This window comes from Pyxicephalus adspersus, chromosome 8 (genome assembly GCF_032062135.1).
Source record: "Pyxicephalus adspersus chromosome 8, UCB_Pads_2.0, whole genome shotgun sequence".
NCBI lineage: Eukaryota > Metazoa > Chordata > Amphibia > Anura > Pyxicephalidae > Pyxicephalus > Pyxicephalus adspersus.
In genome coordinates this window covers 61,248,315-61,273,663 of record NC_092865.1, presented here as the reverse complement: position 1 = coordinate 61,273,663, position 25,349 = coordinate 61,248,315, and the positions used below count along the sequence as shown (strand labels likewise).

The 25,349-nt window shown below is 38.7% G+C and overlaps 2 protein-coding genes across 3 annotated transcripts in view; one reads left to right on the top strand and one right to left on the bottom strand.

The window, feature by feature from the left end:
* Positions 1–6,178, top strand: part of FLNB (filamin B) — a 124,723-nt gene extending 118,545 nt beyond the window's left edge. Inside the window, exons 35-37 of the mRNA XM_072421220.1 lie at positions 349–567; positions 1,847–2,050; positions 3,146–6,178. Coding sequence (XP_072277321.1) covers positions 349–567; positions 1,847–2,050; positions 3,146–3,333 — 611 coding nt within the window. The 3' untranslated portion in view covers positions 3,334–6,178. The remainder of the gene's footprint in view (positions 1–348; positions 568–1,846; positions 2,051–3,145) is intronic.
* A 1,212-nt stretch (positions 6,179–7,390) lies between these two features.
* On the bottom strand, positions 7,391–21,957 carry DNASE1L3 (deoxyribonuclease 1L3). Of its 2 annotated transcripts, XM_072420888.1 has the most exons (9): positions 21,758–21,957; positions 19,135–19,223; positions 18,104–18,193; positions 16,956–17,068; positions 15,793–15,905; positions 14,302–14,459; positions 13,364–13,460; positions 13,208–13,246; positions 7,391–7,646 (listed from the first exon to the last, which is right to left on the bottom strand). In XM_072420888.1, the coding sequence occupies exons 1-9, from the start codon at positions 21,887–21,889 to the stop codon at positions 7,638–7,640; spliced, it is 840 nt and encodes a 279-aa protein (XP_072276989.1). In that variant the 5' UTR covers positions 21,890–21,957; the 3' UTR covers positions 7,391–7,637. The 2 variants fall into 2 exon arrangements, with proteins under 2 accessions (XP_072276989.1, XP_072276988.1); XM_072420887.1 differs by lacking the exon at positions 7,391–7,646 and having other exon boundaries at positions 13,072–13,246; positions 21,758–21,956.
* Positions 21,958–25,349: the final 3,392 nt, after the last annotated feature.

Sequence of the window (25,349 nt, the reverse complement as noted above, 5' to 3'; positions counted from 1 at the left end):
TGTTATAACTTGCTCATGTTTCGTTTCCTTCCGCCTTTTGTATGTCCAAGCTAAGAAGGATTTTTTTACCTTGTCTGTCTGATATGCAAGACTTATACCTGTTATCCATGTTCGACAAAATAACTTCTTCAATCTGATTATTTCTAAGCAACAAATCAGGTTTTTATGCTGTGCAACATGTTGGCTGAAACTTTAAAGTTTAATTTGGGTGGCTGCAGGACTTATCAAAACGGTTTGATACCAGAATCATTTATTGAAGGTGGAGCTTTGCTACCAAATTCCACACTGGATATTCATAACAGTAATAAAATGGTGTATTAAATTTTTTTTTTACTTTTTCTTTAACAGGCAAGCAATCAGAATTCATCATCAATACAAGTAAGGCAGGACCAGGGGCTCTCTCTGTCACCATCGAAGGACCTTCAAAAGTGACCATGGAATGTAAGGAGTGTCCAGAAGGCTACAAAGTCCTCTATACTCCAATGGCCCCAGGAAACTACATGATTGGTATCAAATATGGAGGTCCAAACCACATCTTGGGAAGCCCATTCAAAGCCAAAGTAACAGGTAACCCTAAAATATTTTTGGTTCTATCATCAGTTCAAAACCAAAGCACTGAGCTTGCGATTTAACCAAAAGAGTTTGGTGTTTTATTTAAAACTTGACACCAGGCAGACATAAAAGACCAGAATACAGGCCGTTAAGGTACACCTCAAAGTTTAGTTGTTTAAGTACCTTATAACTTTTTTTTTTTTTTGTTGGCTACCTGCAGTTTGTTGCTTACCAGTATCATGGGAGGGGACTAAACCACACTTTGGGCTTGATTTATTAAAGGCTGGAGAGGATACACTTTCATCAGCGAAGCTGGGTGATCCAGCATATCTGGAATGGATCCGGTCCAGGATTCAAACTAGCAAATAGAAATCCATTCTGGGTTTGCTGGATCACCTAGCTCATACACTGATGAAAGTGTATCCTCTCCAGTCTTGGAGAACTTTAATAAATCAGTCTACTGCATTTCACAAAGGCTCTCAGTCTCAACCTATCAAAGGGGTAATGCCCCCTATGTGTCCTGGTCTGTATGGTGGTGCTCAATCTCTATTCAAAAACTGTAGTAAGGCCACTAACTTGACTGTTACAGGTAGGTAGGAATTCCTTTTTGACTAGTCCTGGGAATAAAATCCTAGCTGGACAGAATTACAAATGTACACTGGTTAGAGACTTTCTGATTATGTATCTGTGTATAGCTGTGTTCTGAAGATAAACTTTAGGACCAGTAAATATTTTGAATATAAATTTGTAAGTTTTTTTATGTTCCATATCTTGTTGCCTTCCTCATACATCGTACCCCCAAAGGCTGCGAGCATAGCCATCATTTATAAACCTCTGTTATTCAGGTCATTTAAACCCTTTCGTGCTGGAAGGGAAGCCGATGCCAAATATTTCTGTCCAGGAAGGTAATGCTACAAATCTGTGTTCTGAGTTATTATAACAAAGACAATAATGTATTGTGATGTCTGTAAAGTATTAACAGTAACCACAGACGGATCTAACCTAAATCTCACATAGATAAAAGTGGCTAAATGAAGAACTACTTTGATGCGAATAGCAGCCAATAATATTTTACCTGTCAGGTGCAGGTGTCGGTGCAGATAGTTCTTCCCCGAGACACTTTCATAAGTTAAGTTCATTGTTACCTTAATGCTGTAACACAGAAGGACTAATCTGGGCTTATTTGCATCATGGATCTAACAGGAAATCGGTTTAATCCAACGTCCAGTGTCATTTATATTACAAACTTCCATTTCAAGCCATATACTATAATCTTGTATTTGTAATCCTGCAGGTCAAAGGCTTGTTAGTGCTGGCAGTGTCAGTGAGACTTCATCTATAATTGTGCAGTCTGTGACTCGCGCCTCAACAGAGACCGTCTATAGCGCATTGCCCAGGTTTGCGTCTGATGCTAGCAAAGTCACATCGAAAGGGGCCGGTCTGGCAAAGGCTTATCTTGGACAGAAAAGCACCTTTACTGTTGACTGCAGTAAAGCAGGTATGAATCCAACTTGGCACGCTACTACTTTTTATTAAAGAACATTTATTAGACAAACATATAAGATGTGAAAGATTGTCAAAGAGCCATCAGTTCCATGGCCAGTGTAATTATGAAATTATTGGCTTCGCCTGTGTTAGCCCAAAATAATTGGAGGGGAAAATTTTAAAAAAATCTTGCATGCTAGACTACCATATGGTCTACTCTACCACACCATTAGATGCAGGGCTGTCAAAACAAGCTAATGTAAACTGCTAAACTTTTGAAAAGGGTTGCTAGGCAATATGTTTTTTAGATAAATCCAATTAAAATGCAAGTGGGGGCTATGAAGACTGGAGAAAGTTATTTTGAGTTTAATACTTAGCATGCTGGAGTGCATAGAAAATCTGCAGTTGCATTTTTAACCCCTGAGTGATGTTAAAGCTTTACCCTTTTTTTTTCTTGGATTTAGCTTGTTTTTCGAGCTTTGAGTGTACAATAAAATGTCCCACCATTACTTACACAAACAATTTGGGTGAAAATTTGTGCCCCAAAGGCAAAAAGAAAGTTGCTTTTAATGAATAGAAGTCATTGATGCCTATTTACCCAGGTCAAATATACCAGTGTGAGCATGCACTGGTATTTTGATACTAGTCCTGTTGTGATTTTGCACTCTCATATATACTTGCAAATGCAAAAAGAAATTACTATAATTATTCCCTTAAGGTTTCTAACAATCAAAATATAAAAAAACTGTATATGCTACTGCACCCTAAAAGTTTGTGTTGCTCTGCAAATTTTTATGGACTCCTCTAGCCTGCCTATTATCACATTGATGGCTATTCACATAATCCGAAACCAGTCTGATTGGACCTGAACTGTCATCGATAGCCAGGATTGAGAGCCAGCAGCTTTTCAAAGCAATAGCTGCTGGCTCTCAAGAAAGAGAACTTTGTAAATGTGTCCAAGCACAGGGGTATCATACTAGGGAAAGTTTATGTACAGGTTACTAGAGAAAAGTTAATTTTGTGCTGCAACTCTCATGTATATCAGGGACAGTCTTGATTTAAAACTCTTTAAAATTAAATGTACTTTTCCTTTTTTTTCCCATTCCAGGTTCTAACATATTATTAGTCGGTGTACACGGGCCCACCATACCCTGTGAAGAAGTATCTGTGAAACATCTGGGCAACAAGCAGTACAACGTCAGCTATCACGTGAAGGAGAAGGGAGACTACACCTTGGTGGTGAAATGGGGGGAGGAACACATCCCAGGAAGTCCCTTCCATGTCACCGTCCCTTAAATTCCCCAATTTGTTTCCAGTATCAAAGACCTGTAATCTCTGATTACTTAGAGCCAACATCTACAGATCTCTGGAAAAAGGAGGCGGGGGGAGATTAAAAAAAAAACTTTCATTGTAATTTTATATGACTTTTTTATACTAGGGAGATGAAAATTTGTATGTGTCTTAGGTGTCCATGTGATAATTTAAATAGCAGATCTCTACTTTTGAAAGGGCTTATTTATACTTGTCGATGTTTAACCCTTTTGTCTGCCAAGTAGAATAACTGGTTTGTGGTAAATATAAATGTTCGATGAGGACCAAATTATAGTATAAGAATTCGTATGATAGTTAACTGGAATATCCACCTGTGATTGGTTTTGTGATTCATGGAACTACTGAATATAGAAGTTTGTAGTCCTCAATCTAATATCCAGTGTGATCTGCAAACGGGGTATAAATCTGGTACTTCATAATAGAGGTGACGTACGTAAATGAGCATGAAATGCATCCTAGCAGCTAAGGTGGCCATTTGGAAAGCTGTACAATCTTTGGTGATACTGATAATATATTTTAGATTCTTTGGACCTTGTAGAGCTATGCACTGTAAATATATAAATGCTTTTGATGCAGATATTAGTTCAGTGGAATGGATTCTATAAAAGTAGTCCTGGCCTAGCGATATTTGCAGTCCCACAAATGTTTAGTGCTGGCTTAACCTCACATGGTTCGACTGTGTTTCGTTAGAGAAAAGGCAGTTAGAGAAAAGAAAGTTTCAAACACTGGTGTTTTACTGCAATAAAGACACTTTAAAATCTCATTAACACTACAATGCTTTTCTATGGTTCGTTTGATCCAAATCTGTCTTCTACTTCTGGATTTAAGCTACACCTACCATGAGAAATGTATTAAGGCTGCCATTGCTGCTCTCTTTTCTGAGAAATCACGTTCCCTGTTTGTCAGTCTAAAACCCTGGCTTTACTGCTTTCTGACTCTCCATTACACCATTTGTAACAATTATGGAGGTGCATTCTGGCATTCTAAGATACCTGGGCCCGGTTCGTGCCTGCTTGGATGGAACCAGGTTACCAAAACCTTAAAGTAGCTACAGAGAGTAGCAATGGCAGCCCTTAACTTTCCTCACATTCAGTATACTAATGTTTCACAGATCACTAGAATTCTCAGAAGGCGCTGCTAGTGATTGCACCTTTCAGGTGTATTATATATCAGCTTAGGTTTTTTCCATCACTATGTGATCTGTTTTTCAGGCCTGGAAAATTCTATACAGGAATTCAGCAGGCTAAATCAGTGACAATCTTATAAAAAAGATTGTTCTAAAACCATGCCCTAACTTAAACCTTCAGCAAGGGATGATAACAAGAAAGCTGCTATGAGATGATAATCACTCTTCTATCTTGGTAGACACAAACCAAACCAATGTCCATGTCAGCAGCATTACTCCATAATGAACTAGATCGTCATTATGGAGTATAACTTCCATTATTTTGTCTAAATGCCTGTCGCCCAACACCGTCCTTTACTGGTAAGAGACTTGAAAATAAAAGTGTAGAATGTGCTACTAAATGAAGGGTTCAGTCCACCCAGAAGTACTATCTTCTGTTAGAATTTCATAAATGATCATCTGCCGGCATCTTCCATTTTTGGAGATTACTAACATTTTCTGCCATATTCTAGGCTTGCTTACCAACATCTTGCAATTTTTACTGTTAGTCTTTTTAAGTTAATCTTCCTTCTGTTCTTTTCTCCATAATATACCATGGATAATCCAGAGAATTTAGCATAGGGCCTTTTTCATTGCCCATGGCAGGTATGTAGACTTGGGAACTCCAAGCCCTAAAAGATTGAGGCGCCTTCTATTTGGATGGCCTAATGATATTTTTAACCTATATAGGCCAATCCTGTAATAATTTGGAGTAGATGTATGTAATGTACTACACAGCATTCAGAGTCGACTGGTGTGGAGTATGCCATACACAACTCAATGCAGGTATGCTTCAAAAATGTAAGGCACAGCACAACCTGAATGGGCAAAGTTTTTTTTTCCGTCATTTTAATATGGTTCTCTGTCACATACATCATTGTAAACTCTATAAGATGAGTGGTTGTTGTGTGACTACTTCACACTCCCATTTTACTACAAGATCAGGTTTACCTCTTCCACATATACTAAAATCTGAAACACAAGATTGTATGGACTGCCCCTTATTAAACCTCTGTTAGTACCATGGTGTATTATATATGATCACTATAGACATGTAGATGTTACCATTTATCTGTACAATTGGCAGAACCTGAACTGTATAGGTCGCAGTACAACTTTTTTTCCATTGGACTACCAATAACATATTAGTCTCATTCTACTTCAGGAAAACTAAAACTTGATGCACTTAGTGGGGGGGAAAAAGCAAAATTACATTTAGTGTAATAGATAAATTCTTATTGCGGCTCTTTTCTCTTGACGCAATTATAAACACTGATTATTTTTTTTTCTGAGGAAGGTTACCATAGAAATCTATATTTTCAAGGGTGAAATGATCAAAATGTTTTTTTAAGATAGTTTTTCCTGTCCTATGTAAAAGTAACTTTTTATATCAAACTGTTTCCTAGTAACAATCTTTTTCTAGAATATTCAGTACTTTTTAAAACACTATTTTTGGGTACACTAGCTAGCAAACCAAGATATCTGAAGCTTTTTACTGTGCTTTGTGCCTCACTGTGAAAGTCCACTACCTTGTAAACCCTGACCCGGAGAAACCAATAAACTGGAATAAATTGTTTAGTATCTGATGCAATATTTCAAGCTGTATTATTGAGTTCTGTCAATAAATGTTAAAATATGTTCATATATAGAGACTAGTGTGTGATTTGGTATGCTGTGGTGGGTTGGGAGTAGTGGTCTGTGTAACAATATTAGGATATTACAACCTAATGAACACCTTCTTTTACATTGGTGCCATTGAAGTCATCTATGCTTCCTTCTCCTGTCGGCTCATGTGCATGCAGCACTCCTGATTGGTCCCACTGTCCCACCCTTAGCCATTTAAAGTACTGCCGTACAAAGGATACCAAAAAAATGACCCCATTTGTACAGACAATATTAGGTCTGGATAATTTGTTACTTTTTTCTAATTTATTTCATCATCCCAGCTCTCCTGCTTTGTGCTGAGCTGTGATGATGAGGAAGCTTTAAATTTAAATCTTCTGCTGTGGAATTGCTCCACAGTGCCTGCCGCTCCAGAGGTCAGTATGGGCTTATTGCAAAGCTCATTTACTGCTTATTAACCATTTGCAACTACTTGAATTCCATACCTGGCCACAAGCTCATTAGGATTCTAACCATACATCCTTGCTGTGCCTATTTCTACCCTTCCTCTTTCTCCCATCTTGTCTTGTTACTATGAATTTGCTTTTTGTTTTTTTTTTTGTTTTTTTTTATTCAATACTGTAGGCTTAAATACACTGAAATTTGTTTTCTCCTGCTCTGCAGACCAATCCTGGAATCATCTGTGGCTGCCAAAAATTTTTTACATTGCACATTTATAGTGTGCAAATTACCTGTATAATAGTATAATCCAACACCCCCAACATGAATTCTGTATCCTGTAATAATGTAGGGACTAGACATATAAAACTTCTTTGAACAGCCTTAGCATATTCTATTGCAAGGGACTTTGTATTATATTATTTTAATACAGTCAGAGTTCCTTTTAACATTGAACCATTCCGGGGTTATCTATGAAATCGGGGACTGAAACAATTTCAGGGGACAGCATGCCACCATGTATAGTCCCAACCAAATGTTTAAAAAAAAAAAAAAAAAAAAGATATCACATTTTTTGCACAGGTTGTCACACACACACAAAGTCAAGTGACTTTGCCAGATTGTCACATTGAAACCATTGATGTAATCGGCTTGATCTTGTAGAACCTGTTTAGAAAAGCATAATGCACAATTTGTTGTCACCATACAAATACCTGTAAACAGAGCAGTCACTCCCTAATCCCATAATCAGATCACTTTACTTTTAAAGGGCTCACAAAGTACTAGTCAGACCAGTCTGTAGATAAACATTTAATATATAACAGTCTAGTGCGATTGGATACAAAGGGTGTTATAATGAGCATGCTCAAGCCAATGTGAAGTTTTAAAAAATGTAAACCAAAAAAAAAAATCAGTAGGCTGATGGAAGACTGTCACAACATCTTGTCTGTATCTTCTGGAATGGAAATGACTCCGTTCCTGCTATAGAAAGTGTCTCTTACTATACGGGATCTTCCGTGTATAGGGCTCTTGAATTCTTTCACTACGTCACCTGGGATGGGAATCAAGAAAAAAGAATTATTGAAAAGCAATGCACGGATATTATGTACAGTCATTGACCTGAAACAAACTCCTAGATGGACTGGACATGGTCAAGGTTTTGTGATGCAGAATCCAATACAAGCTGCATATTCTGTTATAGCTACGATTACCTTCTCATCTACGACAACCTAAGAAACCAATACAGCTCAAGGGCTTGTGAAGTAGAGTGTTTTTCCAGATTTGGCATGTTTATTTCACCCATCAAATGCAAGGCTGCAGATTTCAGTAGCAAGGCTGCATTGTTGTTGACATTCTTTGGAGTAGTTCCTATTGGGATGTTTTGGCATTGCTGTACTTTGCCTTTTGCATTTAAAAGTGTGAGTTTGAATGTAATGTTAGACCCCAGCACCTATTTACAAGAGTCTCAACATTTTTTGGGATCCACAGATGATCAGGGGGTTTGGGGTGGACAGTTCAGTTCAAAGTCCTATATTGCCAACTAAGGAGTATGACCAGATTTCAGATTTGAGATCTGATAAAATATATCTAAACAATTGTGCCTATACTTGTTTAGAAAAAATTAAAATATAAAATGCTTACAATGGTCAAATCAAATTGGATACAAGGGTATAGTTGCAAAAGCTTTACATTTACCAAGGAAACTGAGTGACAGATTAAGGGCTGCTGGCAATAGTAATGCAATGGGCCCTACAGGAAGTCTGTACTAAGCTGTAGACCTCTCTTGGGTATTATGTTGGTCCAAGAGCTTCTATCATTTCTACAACACAGATTTGGAACCAGAATGCAGATGTAAAACTGACTTTTTTTTAATTAATCTGTGTCATAATTTTTGATAGAAACTGAACTGAAATTTAGGCATGTTCTCTCCCACCAAGCTGCAAAATATCCAGAACCTACCTAACCTCCAGCCATAATCCCAGGAGGACAGGAGGGGGTGTGGATACTTTTCCTCTGGGCCATACTGCTTTCTTTTCTTCAGATACAAGGACCTTCCCTTTCCCTCTTTGGAGAAGCCATCATATAGAACTTTGGCGATATGAGGAGTGATGGGTCTCATCTCACACAGGTTCAGGATATCCAGCTGGTCATGGTCTGGTTCCTCTGTCCTGCTGACTAGAGGCCGAGGGGTATTGATAAGAGGAGGTAAGGTGGTCACAGGTTGGGGGATGAACATCTCTCTCTTTTTCCTGGTGCTCTGCATTTGGGGTGCATTAGGATGTTCTTTGCTGTGTTGAAGTTTCCAAGTCATTCTGGTGAGAGTTTCCTTCTCGATGAGTTCTTTCCAGGCATTCTGGTTTCTGGTTGTCAGGAGGTCTCTCATGGTGAATGGAGGAGATTATGCAACCAGGTTTGGAATGGGCGCAATGAAGGAGATCCAGGAAAAGGAGATTACCTGCAGCCAGGCCTGGGAAATGTGATCAGTAGCTCCTGTTTAGAGTTTACTGACATCTCCTGGGAGACTGCGGTGTGAACAAAATGAGCAAGGAGGGGCTGGATAGACAAACACTTGCATGGCAACTCTGCAAAACGTGTCATGAATAAGTTAAAAGGCACAGCGCTGTCAGGTCAATGTAAAAGAGATCAACTCTGAGTTAGAGGCCGTATGTGCACATTCTCATGCTACATCTCTCATACTACACCATAAATGCAGATTACTACTACTAACATCCTTGTAGCCTATGTGCATCCCAAGAACTGAGTAATAGTAAGATAATAATAGAATAATAGATGCCTGAACCTTATTCAGAGTTTAACAGGACGGCTCAATAATACATAAAGATGCATATCCTCAAATTATTTAGGATGCACCAAAAATTATAAATACTAAAATGTTCAATGTAATGCTTAGCAACAAGAGATTAAATACAAAGCAATTTGATCATCTTCCCACAATTACAGCAATTTTGATCCCTAGATTAACAATTTAAGAACTGGAAATTGAATGGCAAAAGGCATCAGAGGAGTCCAAGAAGTACCTAGGGGGATCCTGCTTATCAAATGAACAAATAAAAAAAAAAAAGCAGACTGAATATCTGAACTCCCTACAGTAAGTGATTACAGTAATAGGTGAATGTTTGTTTGTAATGATGGTGATGGGATCTGGATGATGCACAGGAAGATGCGAAGTCACTATCAATGTGAGCATACATTTCAAAGATGTATTGTAAAAGCAATGGCACATAGGTCAGTACTACCAACATTTCTGGGTTCCCAGGGTCCCTTCCTCATGACAACATAGTGACAATATACACCAATAATACACTTATATATATACCTTCATGTAATTGATAGCAAACTAAATACCCACTTACCCTATGATGTCACAAAATAAAATGAAAGTAATATATACATGTAATCAAATGTGCAGAAAGACCTCACAAATAAGTAACTCAATAAATAATCAGTCATTCTGCCCCTCCCCTGGCTCCTATTGTGATGCCAGGGACTTTCAACTTGGCATCCACAGGTCAGCTGTCCAGTGTTGTTGTAGTGCAAGGACAAAGTGTTTATCATTATATGTGTTCTGTTTTATTATCAAACCACTCCGAGGTGTATGTTGCTGTGGTGTTACTGAAGATTACCAATCACACTACTTTCCGGATAGACAGATTTATTTTTTTTAAAGCCATTCATATGTATTGTATAAAAATAAATACAGGGAGCTTACCAACAGTGATCCCATCCTCCTGACATGTATAAAATTTTAATGGATGACCAGAGAGAAAGTAACTCCAAACAAAAACTTGACATTAGATTTGGATACGATACCTCAGTTTATTGCCTCAATTAGGAAAACTTATTTCTTGTCCCAGTGACAACTGAAAATGAGGGAACATTCAAAGGTTGTCACTGGTGCAAGGGAAACCTGTATTGCAACAGTTGCTAACTTACAACCCTAGCAGTCCAGTAAAAAAGATCACCTATTAAAAGGCCAATACAGACCTTTGATACTCCAATACCTGACTATATAGGTGGGCAGAGACTCCAGGTTTGCCATATTGTAACTATTACCACAATATGTAGGACCTAATAGACTGCCATGTGGTTCCCCTGGAGGAAGAACTGCACTGCCACTGTAAAGGCAAGGGCAATATTTGCAAATACTGTGATCTGCTGTGCGGTTTGCCACTTCTGGGCACATTGCAGCAGTTCGCTTTGCACCTCGGAACCGCTAATATGTTTTTCACTGCAAGCATGAAGAGGGCCTAATGGTCTCTATGTAAACCATGTAATATGCAGCACAACATTCAGATTGGAGTGGTCAGGAATATGCAATGCACATCAAAGTGTAAAGGGGGACAGCAGTCACAAATATAAAGAACACAGCACAACATACAAAGTGGAACAGTTGGAAATATATAACACAAAGCACAATAAATAGAGTGGGACAGAGTGGTAGTCATGGCTATAGACTGCATAGCATGCAGAGTGGGAATATTTAGCACATAATACTGCATGAATATTGTTGTAGTCATGTATAAATACCGCACAGCACAGTGTATAAAGTTGGGCAATCAGGAGTAAATATTATAAATATAAATATATAAATATATATATATCGGTATATATAAAGATAATGGTTATGTGTGGCAGATGTAACCAACAGTGGGTGCTGAACTGACTTGGGGCCCACGCAAGAGCCCCTGTTGGTTGAGGAGAGTCTGGGGCCTCCCTATGTCTGCCCGCCCCCATACGTGTGTGTGTGTGTATGTATATATATATATATATATATATATATATATATATACACATACCGGTATATATATTTTTTTTTTTTTGTTTTTGTAGTCATTTGTAGTTTTTACTTTGCAGGTGAGTTGCTGATTTTTTATGCTCTATGACCATGAAATACAGCACACACCGAATCCTAGTACAGCGGACCTGCATCACCCAGCATGGTTTCAGTTTACATATAATTTACAGTCTCAAACAGTAAGGGAACCCAAAGTCAATATAAAAATGTGTATCGCTATATACAGTGTCTCTGTGCTTGCCAGCAGCTTGTAGATTCAGGAAACACTGCAGCCTAATAAGTTGAGAATTAATATGCTCTGTACTGGTGGGGAAAACTGATTAGAAATCTGGTAGTGTTTAGCTCTCTATACCTACTGCATTGGCACAGTACAACCTTAACTGCAGCAAATTAATAAATTACCAGTAAATCAACTTTCTACAAATGCTTTTGATGATATGGTCAAAATGACAGCTTTTGATTTTAAAATTAGGTTCAATTTGCTATGCTTGTTCTCAGCTACCAACTCCAAGCTAGGTGGGTAATTGCCTGAACATACTATTGTCATCAAAATTGCAGGGGTAAGCGGTGGCAGGGGACCTGTAGGAAAATGACCCAAAATAACAAAAATGTAACTTTTTCAAAATCAAAGTTAAAGGTATGTTGGAAATACATTTGTTGAATAGCCCCTGTCATACTCCTATTTGTCCACTAGGTGGTACAAACATACAAATGAACATAATACAACCTGTTTTGTATTGTAAAAACAAAAGTGAACACAATAAACATACATGATATTATAATTGTGTCTTCACTATGAGTGGCAGTGTGAATATTTTTTATTAGACATAGCAGATATAGGTTTTTTCAGATTATTTTGGCTATTAACAGTTCCAAAGTATATGAATTTATTAGCCATGACATTGCCAAGTGTTGGCCACTTCTCTTTCTAAATTTCCATCTGGCATGAAGCCCATACACTGGTTACTAGACAAAGAGCATAAGGTTTCTTCCTTTGTGGGTAGTATCCCTCTGAAGTGGAAGTGAGAACTTATTTCCCAAAGAAATGAAAAAGCTTGCTGTTCATCACACCATTAATGCTTGTGTTTAGGTTTAAACAAAAGATTTGTGACATTTGTCCAGGAATATTATGTTTTTTTAGCTCATTTATATAATTGTTTTAATAGGGAAATGACTAGAAGCAATGATTTTGTATCAAGGAGGACAGTAGTCCCATTGTTGGGAATATTTCCCGTACTTTAATAAAGTTCTTTTTATCTTTCTATATAAAATAGTAAAAGTAGTAATATATAGTAGTATAATAGTAGTAATAAAGTACTATATAGTAAAGAGAAAGGAAGAGGAGCTATAGGCTTTCTTATGTCAGATAAACCTAAAAGGTCAGTACACTAAATCTGATTTTAAAAATGTAGAGGCTAAGAAATTTCCCCAGAACAATTACCAGCACACTACAGGGCACTTTTTTTTTTATAGGATACTAAAGTCCCATGCTGCTTAGGGTAATGTGGCTAACAATGTATATTGCTGCAACTAATTTTAAAATAACAAAGTGCTACCAATCTGCATTTTGCCATGCCTAGCCTTAGCTGTAATTATTACCTATGAGTTATATTGCTATCAGACAAAACAAAGTTCTGGCACACAATTAGCACCAATTGGATCAGGCTTTACATATTTATTCCATATCCATAACAGAACATTCAATGTATATTGGGCCTGTTGTTATCTTTCTCCAAGCATTAAATATGTCATCTTTTTCTGGCTCGCCTTGAGGATTTTTTACGAGCATAATTCACCTGAAACTCCACAGGATAGTGATCACTGACCTCCAGGGCCTGCACAAAGAACACAATGATATGAATACCATGACAAAAACAACTCATAACACATGTAAGACCACAATATTAGATACTGGTGAGTGTGGATGTGTCTGCGGCATGTCGGCGGCCTACCTGTTCTTCTGTTAATCTGTACGCCTGCATGAAATCAAATGCAGTCGCAGAATCTGGCACCACTGAGTTGATCAAATGTGCACCATGCAGGACAATCCTGAAATGACCAAACAAAAGCATAGGACTAATTAGACCGGAACTGTGCACAACAAACAAGATATTAATGAATTTTTACAGCATTATACTCGCTTTACATCTGCCAACAAATAACGCTCCCTCTGTAGTTCTGGCTGCTCCAGATATGAGAACGGGGGCTCTCATTCAGTGCTGCACATTGCAATATTTGTGCCTCCCTTGGCTAATCACAAAACGCATTATATAGTACAGGGACAGTGGTATTTGTTGGCGGTATGTATTCCATTGGAGAGCGACAATGTTCATGTTACTACCACTCTCTTTAATGGCGACTTTTATATTCATATGAAAAAAAATGTTTGTGGAGTTGTAATATAGTGGGCCGTGGCCGTCTGACAGGTTGGCTGCGGCTCTGGACGGTGCACCCCCCAGCAGGTTCAGGAAAAGAACCCTGCTGGGGGGTGCACCGGCCAGAGCCACGGACCACTTCTCCCGTACAAATCCCAGGCTCAGGGCGGTGGGCTCGAACCTGCAATGGGAAAGTTTTGCTACAAGATTGAAGAGATTGGGTGGGTTCTGGCATCATGATGTCACTATGGGGGAAGTTTCTTCCCCTTTGAGTAACACATGGCTCCCCGCACATGCGCGGTCTAAAGTCTGTCGTTTAGTGGTCCGTGAGCTCCAAAAGGTTGGGGACCTCTGATATAGGGGATAATGTATCATATTACAAAACACCCATATAATTAGAATTACAATTACCACCCATCCAACCAATTGGCACTTGAGGGAAAAGCTGATTCTAACAGAGCCCAATCACACCGGTGTTTTGCTTGCTAAAAGATTACTGTGAATATCAAAGTTACCTGTCGTAGGCACAGTTAGTCTTTCTTCTCACTGTTGTATCTGTTTTATCCCCAATTAACCAGACAAATTCAGGATTGGTCCTCAGACGGATGTTTTTCCAAGACTTCTTGGGAACATAACTGCAGGCAGCATTGAAGTCTCCCATGAAGATAATGTTCTGCAGAAAAAATAAAGCTGTAAAATATTCTTATGTGTACAAGAGATTGTTGGTTGTATAAACAAATGTTTCATATTGCATTGCATGCCCCTTGAATCATGGTCATCAGGCTTAGTAGGGCAAATTAGGGGTTTTTATATAAACTATAGGAGAGGTGCACAAAGCAGCCATTGTGTTAAGTGTATTAGAAGCTGTTATAGGGAGAAGAAAAATAAAGATAAAGGATTGGTGAATAATTGGAGTGGGAGAGGGGCAGACATAAGGAGGTGTTAAGTTTGCCATGGCACAAGGGCCCCAGACCCTTCTCAGCTTATAGGGCCCTCCTCAAGTCAGTTGAGCAGGGAAGGCCTAAGCCAGTTGAACCAGGAGCTACATCAGACACTGGTTATCAGTGCTTTGTTTTTATATTTTGCAGTGGGGTGGTTGGGGTGGAGCTGGATGTAGGGTGGGGCCGGATCTCCCCCATGTTCAAAATTCTTAATATAATCCAGAGGTCCTTATTAGGACTAATGTCTGTGTCAGCAACAGGTTCAATTGCTTGATCCTTGGTAAATTTCCCATTTGTTTGGATTTGTTTGGGCTGGGGGCTTCTTATTATTGTATTTTTTTTTGGTGGCTGGTAAGTGGGCTTTTTTCAAGAAGTTGGTATACTGGGTTTTTAATTTTTAACCTATTCTAGTTTGTTTTATGTTGATATGGTGTTTTGTATAATCGCTGTATAATTGCTGTTGTCTTTTTGCAGCGTGCCACCCCGTAGTTTGAAAAAAAAAACTAAACTACCTCACATTATAAAACTTATTCACCACCCTCCCATCCCCACTCCTCTATATTATAAATGAATGCCAGGTATACAATGGTTAGACCTACTCTTGCAGAATAAAATTGTCCTGCCCCTGGCCATTTTTAGACAGCTGTAACATCTGTGGGCCAAGATGTATTATTTTTGTATGGTTATACAAGACTCTACATTGCAGCTTAGTACTGATTATGGCATCAGTCCTATCACTAGCCAATTGTTTTACACTGCTTTATAATCTGCAGTCTCTTCAATCTTGTAGGAATTCAATCTTATATTGCCAAACCATTGTAAGTAACACAGCTGTATTGAAACATAATGTTATTATTGGTTACAATGTGGAATGTTTTTTGTCCTTCTACACAAATGTTGCATTTTCAATTTTTTTATCATTTAAATACCCAAACTATGAAAAGCAATCAATTACTTGAAAATGTACACAAAAGCTGTGTATATAAAATGTTTTATTTCTTGTTTGAATAACGACAAAAAGCAATTATTTTGTTTATAAATGAGGCAGGAATGATCCCAACTAACCTCTGTGTTCCATTTCTGTCGGACTTCGAGATAAACATCATAAAGTTCATCGATCTCACGGACAGCGTCCTCAGGCACAGTGTGCTGGGGGATGATGACAAAGTCTTTCACTTCTTGTATATGGAAGAGAAGAAGGGAAAAACACAGAACATTGAAACATTGCATGTACAGTATATCATGGCTGTAGGGTACAGATGTGTCCATGAATACACTAATTATGTATTAATTTATATGATTTGTACCTCATTAGACTTTCTACATGGAATTATTGCACCAATTTGATCCACATGGCTGCTCTGAGAACAATTTAGCAACAGAAATAAGTTGACAATAAAACACCCTGTTAGCGATCCTATATTCATGGTGCAAGCTGTAGACTAAAAAGTGAATCTGAACTCTGAATGTCAAGTGTTTTTTTCTGGTATGTGAAGATGGCTAGGCTCTACTGGACCAAGCCCTTATTTTATTATCTACAGTATGAGATCTCAGGCAGTGCAGCCTCTGACTCCCAGGAGGAAAGGATCTGGTCCAGGATTGAAAACATTTGCTAACAAATAGCAAATAACTTTTAAGAAGTCCATTCCAGGTTTGCTGGGTCACCCAGGTTCACTGATTATAGTGCATTTTCTCCAGATTTGGAGAGCTTTAATAATTTAGGCCTATTATGTATAGACTAGAGGCTCTGACGTTGTAATGAAAAACCCACTTCCCCAAAACCTGGCATTGTTCCATAAAGTAGAACTAAACTCTTTTGTCCTTTCTGCAATAAAGTAGCCTTACCTGCCTAATTACAATTTTTTAAAATATACTCACCTGTCTTTGTTCCCTTGCAGGCACCACTTCCTCCCTTTCTTTGTTCTAATCCTTGGCCATCTTAATTGCCTGGGCCAGGATATGTTTCTGCTTTAAAAGTGGGGACTGCCTAGTCCTCTATGCATTGGCATGGCTATAGAGAGGCCCCATGAAAAGTTTGGGGGGGGCTATGTAAAGTTCGGATTAGGCAGCCTTCCATCATTGCTTTGGTAAATTTAGGTTATACATACGCTTTAACTTCGCTTCAAAGGTAAATACAAATATAAATTAGATCTCAGCACATTGTGAACCATAACAGTATTTTGACTGACTATTTATGAAGAACATCAAGAAAATATAATTAGTATTACCTGTATTTAAGGATTTAAACCAGACGATAAAGGGTTCCCTTGAAAAGACGTCCACATCTCCAGGCTGCTGGTCTTTATACTGGTAAAAGTCTATCACTGACACAACACTTTTCCTGCAATGACAATATATAGAATGACATCAGAACAGAATAACGGGATGTTTAAAGCTGAACTCCAGGCAGAAATAAAAGACTCAAACCCAATGCAGTTCTAGAATCAATTACACCTAATGAAATGTATTAAATAAAGAAAAAAAAATGCTGATAGGATAAGAAAGCTGAGTGACTGAGAGGTTAACTAATCACTGTTCTAACCACTGTGCTATCACTTTGTCAACTAACAGAGTAGGGGAAGCAACTCTGGACAACCAAAGATTGGAGTAGAGGTGGAATAAGGTTGCTTACACACGTTCAATAACTGTTCTTGGAAAGGATTGACAAACGACTGCACAATGCATGAATGAGTGCTGTACATACAGCCCCAGTCTGCTCTATGGAGAGGGGAGAATAATGGAGCAGCACCCCACTGTGCCCTTTCCCCTTCACTTGCATTAGAATCATCGCGGTAGATCCACCGAGATTAATCCACAAACTAAAAGTGATGCAGCACCCCACTGTGAGAATCATCCTCTTCACTTGCATCATTCATCGTGGTAGATCCACCGAGATGAATCCACAAACTACAAGTGATGTACATATGCCAGGTTCTCGTCCAATACCAGCTGTGAGGCGACTATCAGATGAGAATCATCTGACGCGTGTACGTAGCATAAGGCTAGGACTTGAAATGGCAGAAAAAAGTATGGGGGGGGGGGGATTTTCAGAACTGAAGCTGACCATTGCAGCAAAAGTTGGTTATATTATTGAAAATTTTATTTACTGTATATTTATTTTGTGTCGTTTGTGACTGTAGGTGCTTATAGAAATAAGAGAATGAATACCCTGAGCAGTTAGGTTCCTTTTCAACCCTAGCAGAAATAACAGAGCCTAGCAGGTTTCAGGGTTAAATATAGATAGGAAAATATATGACAAAATCTAGTTGTTATTGACACTACAAGCTGTTTACTTTCATAAATATGGCCATGTAGAAATGTTTAATCTGCCTCATTGGGTGCACAATGGCCACTTCATTGCCAACAATCCACTTACCTATATATAAAGGCGTACTGTTCTTTGGACATACTGCGACCAAGTCTCTCACTAACAATAACGTTAAATTCCTTTTTCCCCTTTGTGTGGCTAAAATGCAATGCAAACAGAAAAGTAGTATCAGAAAACATTTAAGAACACGCAGTACATTTACACAAAAGCCATGTGTGTTCTACCTTGAATACCCCGTGGAGGGGTTTACTATAATTGGGACTAGCTAGTGCTGCTCTACCTCCATGTAGAGAGTGATTGGTCTTGTATCTGCCCCCCATAGTCTTCTCCAGGAAGTGTGTAGTGAACAGATTTGCTGGGTCTCTACCACAATTTTGCACAGGCTATGCACAAACACAGTAATCTGAATTATACTGTATCGTAATGTGTGTAATAGCCAGTGCACGCCACAGATTTTACTTTCTTCTACACACCCTGCACCTTGAAAACATCATTTTCTTTTACAAACAGGACAACTTAAAAGCAAAAATATCTTTAAGTGTATATGTATCACCTAAAAAGCCATAATAGTGTTGTTTTTCTTCCTAGGGTTTTATGTTCTCAATTGCGCTTAACAGTTTTTAATATATCAATCACTAAAAAATGTACATTGCAAAACCCACATGGAACATTGCCCAGATGTTTGGCGCATGTTTCTAAATTTTATTTATTGGACCTGGTTTCCCCTTGGTCTCTTCAAAGTGACAGTTGGAACAGAAACAAACATCCTTAATAAAATATTTCCCCATAGTCTAGTAAAAATTTTTGATTTTATCTCTATTTTATATTGGTAATAGTTAAAAGAGTCAGAGATAACTGAAAGATCTAATACCCACCCCACTAAAAAAAAGAAAGAAAAGTTGCAAGTGAGTTGGGAATAACTGTTGCTCACCTGTTTGTAAAGTAGTTGAGGTTTTCTCTCTATATATATTTTATGTATATAAAGAGAACACTGATTCAGGATGGATGTGAGCAGCTTGCTGAATTAGAGGTTTTTAGTTAGAGAATTTAGAATATTTGTCTAAGTACACCGATGTTACCTGTTTAGTTTTGCCATTAAAGCATGTATTGCTACGTCTTTGCTGTCTCTGATCTCCATCAGCAGCATTATGTCACAGCGAGAAACGATCTATGTGACAAAAAGAAATATTTAATTAATCCTCAGCATCTTGGTCTTCAAACAGATATTTTTATCTTACAAAATCCTCTTCTGGATCTCAGGACTTTTAGCTTTTGGCAAGGGACTGCATGCTATTAGCACAGAGGCAGCCCAAACCACCATACTTCAATATGTTCGACCACTAGTGTGGTTTTGATTAATGGTCATCCTATTTTTCACATTTTTTCATCTTTTACATTTTAAAAGCTACAGTGGTGCCGAACCCTTAAAGTTGAGTCAGAAATGTAAAGCCAGGTTTAGCGGATCTTTGGCAGTGTTTTCCTTTATTTCAACTAGAAAGAAGATAATGTGCTGTGTACCACACGTTGTACAAGTCTATCTTACCCTATTTTTAAGTGTGGTTTGATGTTCACTGCCTCATCCCATCTCATCCCCTGTGTGTATGTATATATATATATATATATATATATATATCACAGTATATTAGATTTTGATACTGTGGTATGACTGTATCCAAAACTTCCAGTCAAATTCTTCAATAAAGCTGCCTAAACCTTGTTAAATACATTGTAAATACTTGCTGAATTTATTGCTTTTAAGACTAACTTTTACAAGCTTCAGTGAAACAATTCCCATGTTATAAGCCCTAGGAGACTGAGGGAGACAGATATTGACATATATGACAAAGCAACATGATCAAGATCAACACAAATTTGGCGTGTACAGAACTCTATGCATGTACACAGTCCAAGGTGTAATGGAACTCCACAGAACTCCACACTCCATAGAACTCTGTACATGTCAAATAAAGGGTGCAAAGGGCAAGGAGGCGGCAGCCTTGGGCACCTCATCAGAGGTGTGTGTAAGGGTGGGGCAAAAGAGGTAGGAAATGCAAATAGATTCAATATGCCCATAAACATTTTTTATTTGTCTATGGCCAGTTTATGGATTCGGAGAAAGACTTCTCACCTGTTTCTGACATCAATGAGTGCCATATTTTTATGGCGCAGTGACTCAAAGTATTACATCAGCATAACAACCAAGCAATAACTATTTTAGAAAGAGACAGGCAATGGTAGCCCCATAGCTTTCTGAGAAACATGTGGGATGCAAAGAAATAAAGCTGTGGCTCAGTCAAGAAAAAAAAAATAGTTTTTGTTCCCTCTATGAGTGAGCATCACATAACTGAATTTAGGACTTATTTAGGCTATCATAAAAGTATTTTAGTTGTACTTTCAAGTAAACATTTTTCTCTTTCATTAAACCACCCACTCTTCCCTTAGGTTTCCTATAATAGTTTTAAGTTGCAGGATCATTGTGGAATATCCCCTGATGTTTCCACTTAGCACAAACTGCTGGATCATTGAAATCTTTCCATCTTCTCTGCATCTGGAGGATCCATGTGTCGTGATTCTGGATGTGGCTCTCTTGTCCATTTGTAGAGCATGTATGATTGTACCTGTTGTGCGGCCAGGTGAAGAGAATCACTTGCTGTGTATTAACTTTGACAGAATTGAGGAGTAGTAGGTGACAACATCTAATAAGTGGGGCTACTATTGGAACAAATAATATTATGTTTGTGTAAGTAAATGCATTTTATTTCTCTAATTACAATGGGCATTCAACTTTAGGATATATATATTTTGTTACTATGGATTCAAAAAGGTATCTATACTTTTGTACAGCGTTTTTTTTTGTTTTTAACAAGGGGGAACCTCTTGAATTAATTTTTAGATCTCCAGAGAACCCTACTATAAAAACTTTATCCCCAGCTCACAGTATGTTATTGTGATGGTCAGTGGGAGGAATCTTACATTGCTCACCACTAACAAGAATGTCACCCTTGGAGATAGCCAAAATGATTATTGGTATCAGTTAAATTACACTAAAAGGCACAAATTGCTCATTGCTCAAGGAACCCCTAGCAACTTCTGGAGGAGCACTGCTTTAGAATGTAATTATTCTAGTTCCTTGAATAGATGAGTGTCTTTGAGCAGAGATAATTGCTCTGGGAACCTGTTTAAAAACAGTGTCTTGAGAGAACAAGTAGTCAAAACAATATATTCAGTTAGAGAACACATCTTCACTGGGTTGGGGTCATTCCATCATCTAAATTCCTGTATACAACGGCCATAATGTCATCCATCTTTGCCACTAAGTGTCAGTGTTATCCACCTCTGGTGAAATGGTGTGGATATTTGACTCATTGCTAATGCTAATCGTCATTTGGTACTCCAGAAAGGAAATAACTTATTTTAAACAATGGGTGCCAATACGTGTTTTCTGTAACTGTTGCTACCTAATCTCATATCTCCAACGTAAAATAATGTAATAACAATTCTTCTAAAACTTTTTAGTTTGCGTCACATATCTTCTGCCTATACCATTAGGTTTAACCCTCTTCCTTACAGAATATATTCTTGCTTCAGAGAACATATACACACCAAGTTCAGGTACAAATTAATGATCATCAAAGATGTATTTGTATTTGGTAAATCAAGTGGCCAATGCCCAAATTAAGATATAGTTAAGACAATACTGACCTTCTGTAGCACGGTCATCACTTCTTTCTTGGAGACCTTGGCCTCTCCAAAAATTTGTACATTAAAGGAACAAATTCGGAGGCTTGCAGCCCCCGAGAAACATAGGGCAAACAGCAAAGCGACTGACTTCATGGCTCTCTCTGTCCAAGAACAACGTTTACAGCTTCTTGTGTCTTTCCCAAATTGAGCATCTGTTAGATTTTGCATGTGAAAGCCCCTGTGTAATCAAACAGGAACTACAAGTTCCTCCCTTTATTAACTGCACATTTCTGCATTTTTTGGCAGATGCTAACTACACTAGGATGATATTTACATAGTGATTTGTAAATAAATAACTGGATAGGGGAGAATATATTTTTCCTACCTAAAAAAGATAAAAGTATATTGATGGATAAGGCTGATTACAAAATAATATATTCAGATATTAGATGGTAACTAGGTCTAAATACCATCTTTTCTTTCTATTTAAATGGCAGAGTAGTTAGGATTAAAGGGTATGTATACCCCAAAGGATAACTCTACTTTTAAAGTAAGTGCAGTACTCTTGCTCCCCCCTTACTCCTGACACAAGGTAGCCTCCACCAAGATTCTATTGGCTTTAGCTTCTCCTCCTTATTTTCATCCAATGGGACCTATGTAGTAAAGCCCCATAGACTTCTATGGAGCTGGCAATCATATCTGCTATCCAACTTTCCACTCCATATAAGTCTATGGGAATATATATATATATATATATATATATATATATATATACATAGAAAAGCTTTTGTTATAAATGGGCAGAACCCTACTTATCTATGTCATGGGGAAGTGGAGTGGGGAAGGTTTCATAGTCTTGGTATGTTACAGTTGTCCTGATACATGAAGGTAGGTGAGCATTGTTATCCGAGATCAGAACTGGTGCTACTGGGAAATTATCCTGTGAACCCAAAGCATAATAGAAAAAAAAATCTTAAGAATGTTAAGATGCAATTTATACATTTTTTTTTTTGGGTTTAAACAATTTTTTCAAAAAACTATAAAGAAAACTATAGTTACTATATCTCCAACTCAAAGTACATTAGTGTGGTGGTGATTAGTATGAGGAATACCTCTTATATTGTTGGCTAGTGGGACAAACGTCACCCTTACAGATCATTGGTATCAAGTAAATTACCCAAGAGTCACAAAATGCTCATTGCTCAAGGAACCCCAAGAAACCTTTCGAGGTACCCCAAGGTTCAACAAAACCCTGATTGAGAAACACTGGTATATAGCCACCTTTACATAACTGGATTGGTAAATAAACCCCAGGGTCAGAATAGACATGCCCCCCCTAGTGATTTGCTTTGTGTATATGCCTTTTAGTAGCTTGACACTCATAAATACCGTATTTTTCGGACTATAAGACGCACTTTTTCTTCCCCAAAACTGGGGGGGAAAAGTGGGTGCGTCTTATACACCGAATACATGTTAAATATAATTAAAAAAAATCATACTCATCCGATACCGCGATCCCGCGATGCTGCGTGCTTCTTCTCCTCGCTCTCCTCCCGGCTGCAGCGCGTGTCTCCTCCTCCTCTGAGCGAGGAGAAGCCGACACGCATACCCCAGCGATCCCATAAGCAGGCTGATCCAGCCTGCTTACCGGATCGCGAGGGCACGTGTGCCGGCTTCTCCTCGCTCAGAGGAGGAGGAGGAGACGCGCTGCAGCCAGGAGGAGAGCCAGGAGAAGCCGACACCCGTGCCCCCACGATCTCATAAGCAGGCTGGATCAGCCTGCTTATGGGATCGCTGGGGTATGCGTGTCGGCTTCTCCTCGCTCAGAGGAGGAGGAGACACGCGCTGCAGCCGGGAGGAGAGCGAGGAGAAGAAGAAGCCCACAGCATCGCGGGATCGCGGTATCGGGTGAGTATGATTTTTTGGCACAGGGTGATCAGAAGGGGATACATTGTGTCAATGTATCCCCTTCTAATCACTCTGTGTCAATGTATCCCCTTCTGATCACTCTGTGTCAGAGTGATTAGAAGGGGATACATTGACACAGAGTGATTAGAAGGCGATACATTGACACAGAGTGATTTTTTAGTATTTTGTTCAGAATCTTTTTTTTCTAGGTTTTTCTCCTTTAAAATTGGGTGCGTCTTATAGGCCGGAGCGTCTTATAGTCCGAAAAATACGGTAATGCCCCAGTGGTCCATGGAAGGATCAATGCCCTGAAGTCAGCGTCGGCCCTGTGATGGCAAGAATCTTTTCGCTACCCATTTATTTCCATGACAAATGGCCTGGCTTGATGGCTGCCCTTTTCTTCCCTTTACAGGACATGTCCTGGACCTGAGGTATAGAGGAAGCCTTTTCTGGACAGCAAGCTTTTGTTAAAAAGCCCTGAAATCTGTATGTTCAAGAGGAATTCTGATTTTTATTATGAACATTTTTATTGCAGGGCTCAAAAGTTTGGAAAGTGCAATCCCTTTCTAACTATTCCAATGCCAATGCAACAGTCTACGGGGTAGGGTCCTCTCCTCCTGTGTCACTGTCTGTATCTGTATGTCATTTGCAACCCGTATTTAATGTACAGCGCTGTGTAATATGTTGGCGCTACATAAATCCTGTTTATTAATAATAATATTAATAATAATAATCAGCCTGGGTTATTTTTCATCCAATAATCCTCCAGTCACAGACAAGGACATTATTTTTGATTCTTGCCACAGAAACAAGACCAAGGTTACCAAAATGAATTCACCAGAGCCTGTAGGTAGAATCATTGGAGTCCATAATACCACGGCTGTGCTAGAATCACCTCTCCTACATACAGCATTTTCTTATTTTTCCAGTTCTATCCTGGTTGTATGAGGGGGTTACATGGGAGGAATGTAATGGAGTGGGGAAGGATTGGAACCTATGACAGGATTTTTATGTCCGTGTGTTCTCTTTTAGTAAATTTCTCACAACATTCAGTGCGTCCGAGAAGGTCGGTTTTAGGACGGGGCAAAATGGTTAATTACCCAGGGCCCCAGTTGACAATGGCAGAGGTGCAGGGAGCTGGAATGCTGTGTATTTCTACCTCATACTTCATATTTGCCCAGGGCAACATTTTGTGTAAAACCATGGCAACCAGTGGGCCAGGAAGTGAAAGGAGCAGGCAGACAACCGGAACCCCTTCAGAATGTTCTGGAGCCCATACTAGCTACAATTCTCTTATACATTTTACTCTTGGTCAAAAACATATTCTTATTTTCCTAAATTTGACTTAAAAATTCAGAAACGACTACTGATAGATCTGACAGGAACTGAACATAGAAGGGTGCAGGCTGCCTATCTTCTGGACCCCATACCCAGTAAACTTTCCCACACAGTAGATGTGAAAAGCTCTTGGCCTGTGTCCCATTATTCATTTGTTTAATTTGACCTCAAAATTCAGAAATGACTACAGACAGACATGACTGAAAGTAGAAGTGTGCAGGTAAAACAAAAAAAAAAAATAAACAAAACAGCAACATGGCTGATATTAAGGAGACTTCTGCAAAATGTTCTCACTAATGTGCAACCTATTTTACAGAAGTGATTCCATGGCAATGGACCCCTCATCCCTGTCCAGAGCCTGCGGCCA

What these genes read in the sequence shown, in the direction of transcription:
- DNASE1L3 (XM_072420887.1), bottom strand. Translation starts at nt 21,889, where the DNA reads ATGAAGTCAGTCGCTTTGCTGTTTGCCCTATGTTTCTCGGGGGCTGCA. An exon ending in GACAGAAATGGAACACAGAG is followed by an intron (nt 14,460 to 15,792) that starts GTTAGTTGGGAT and finishes TTTTTTCTGCAG; the next exon opens with AACATTATCTTCATGGGAGA. An exon ending in ACTAACTGTGCCTACGACAG is followed by an intron (nt 13,461 to 14,301) that starts GTAACTTTGATA and finishes TGGTCATTTCAG; the next exon opens with GATTGTCCTGCATGGTGCAC.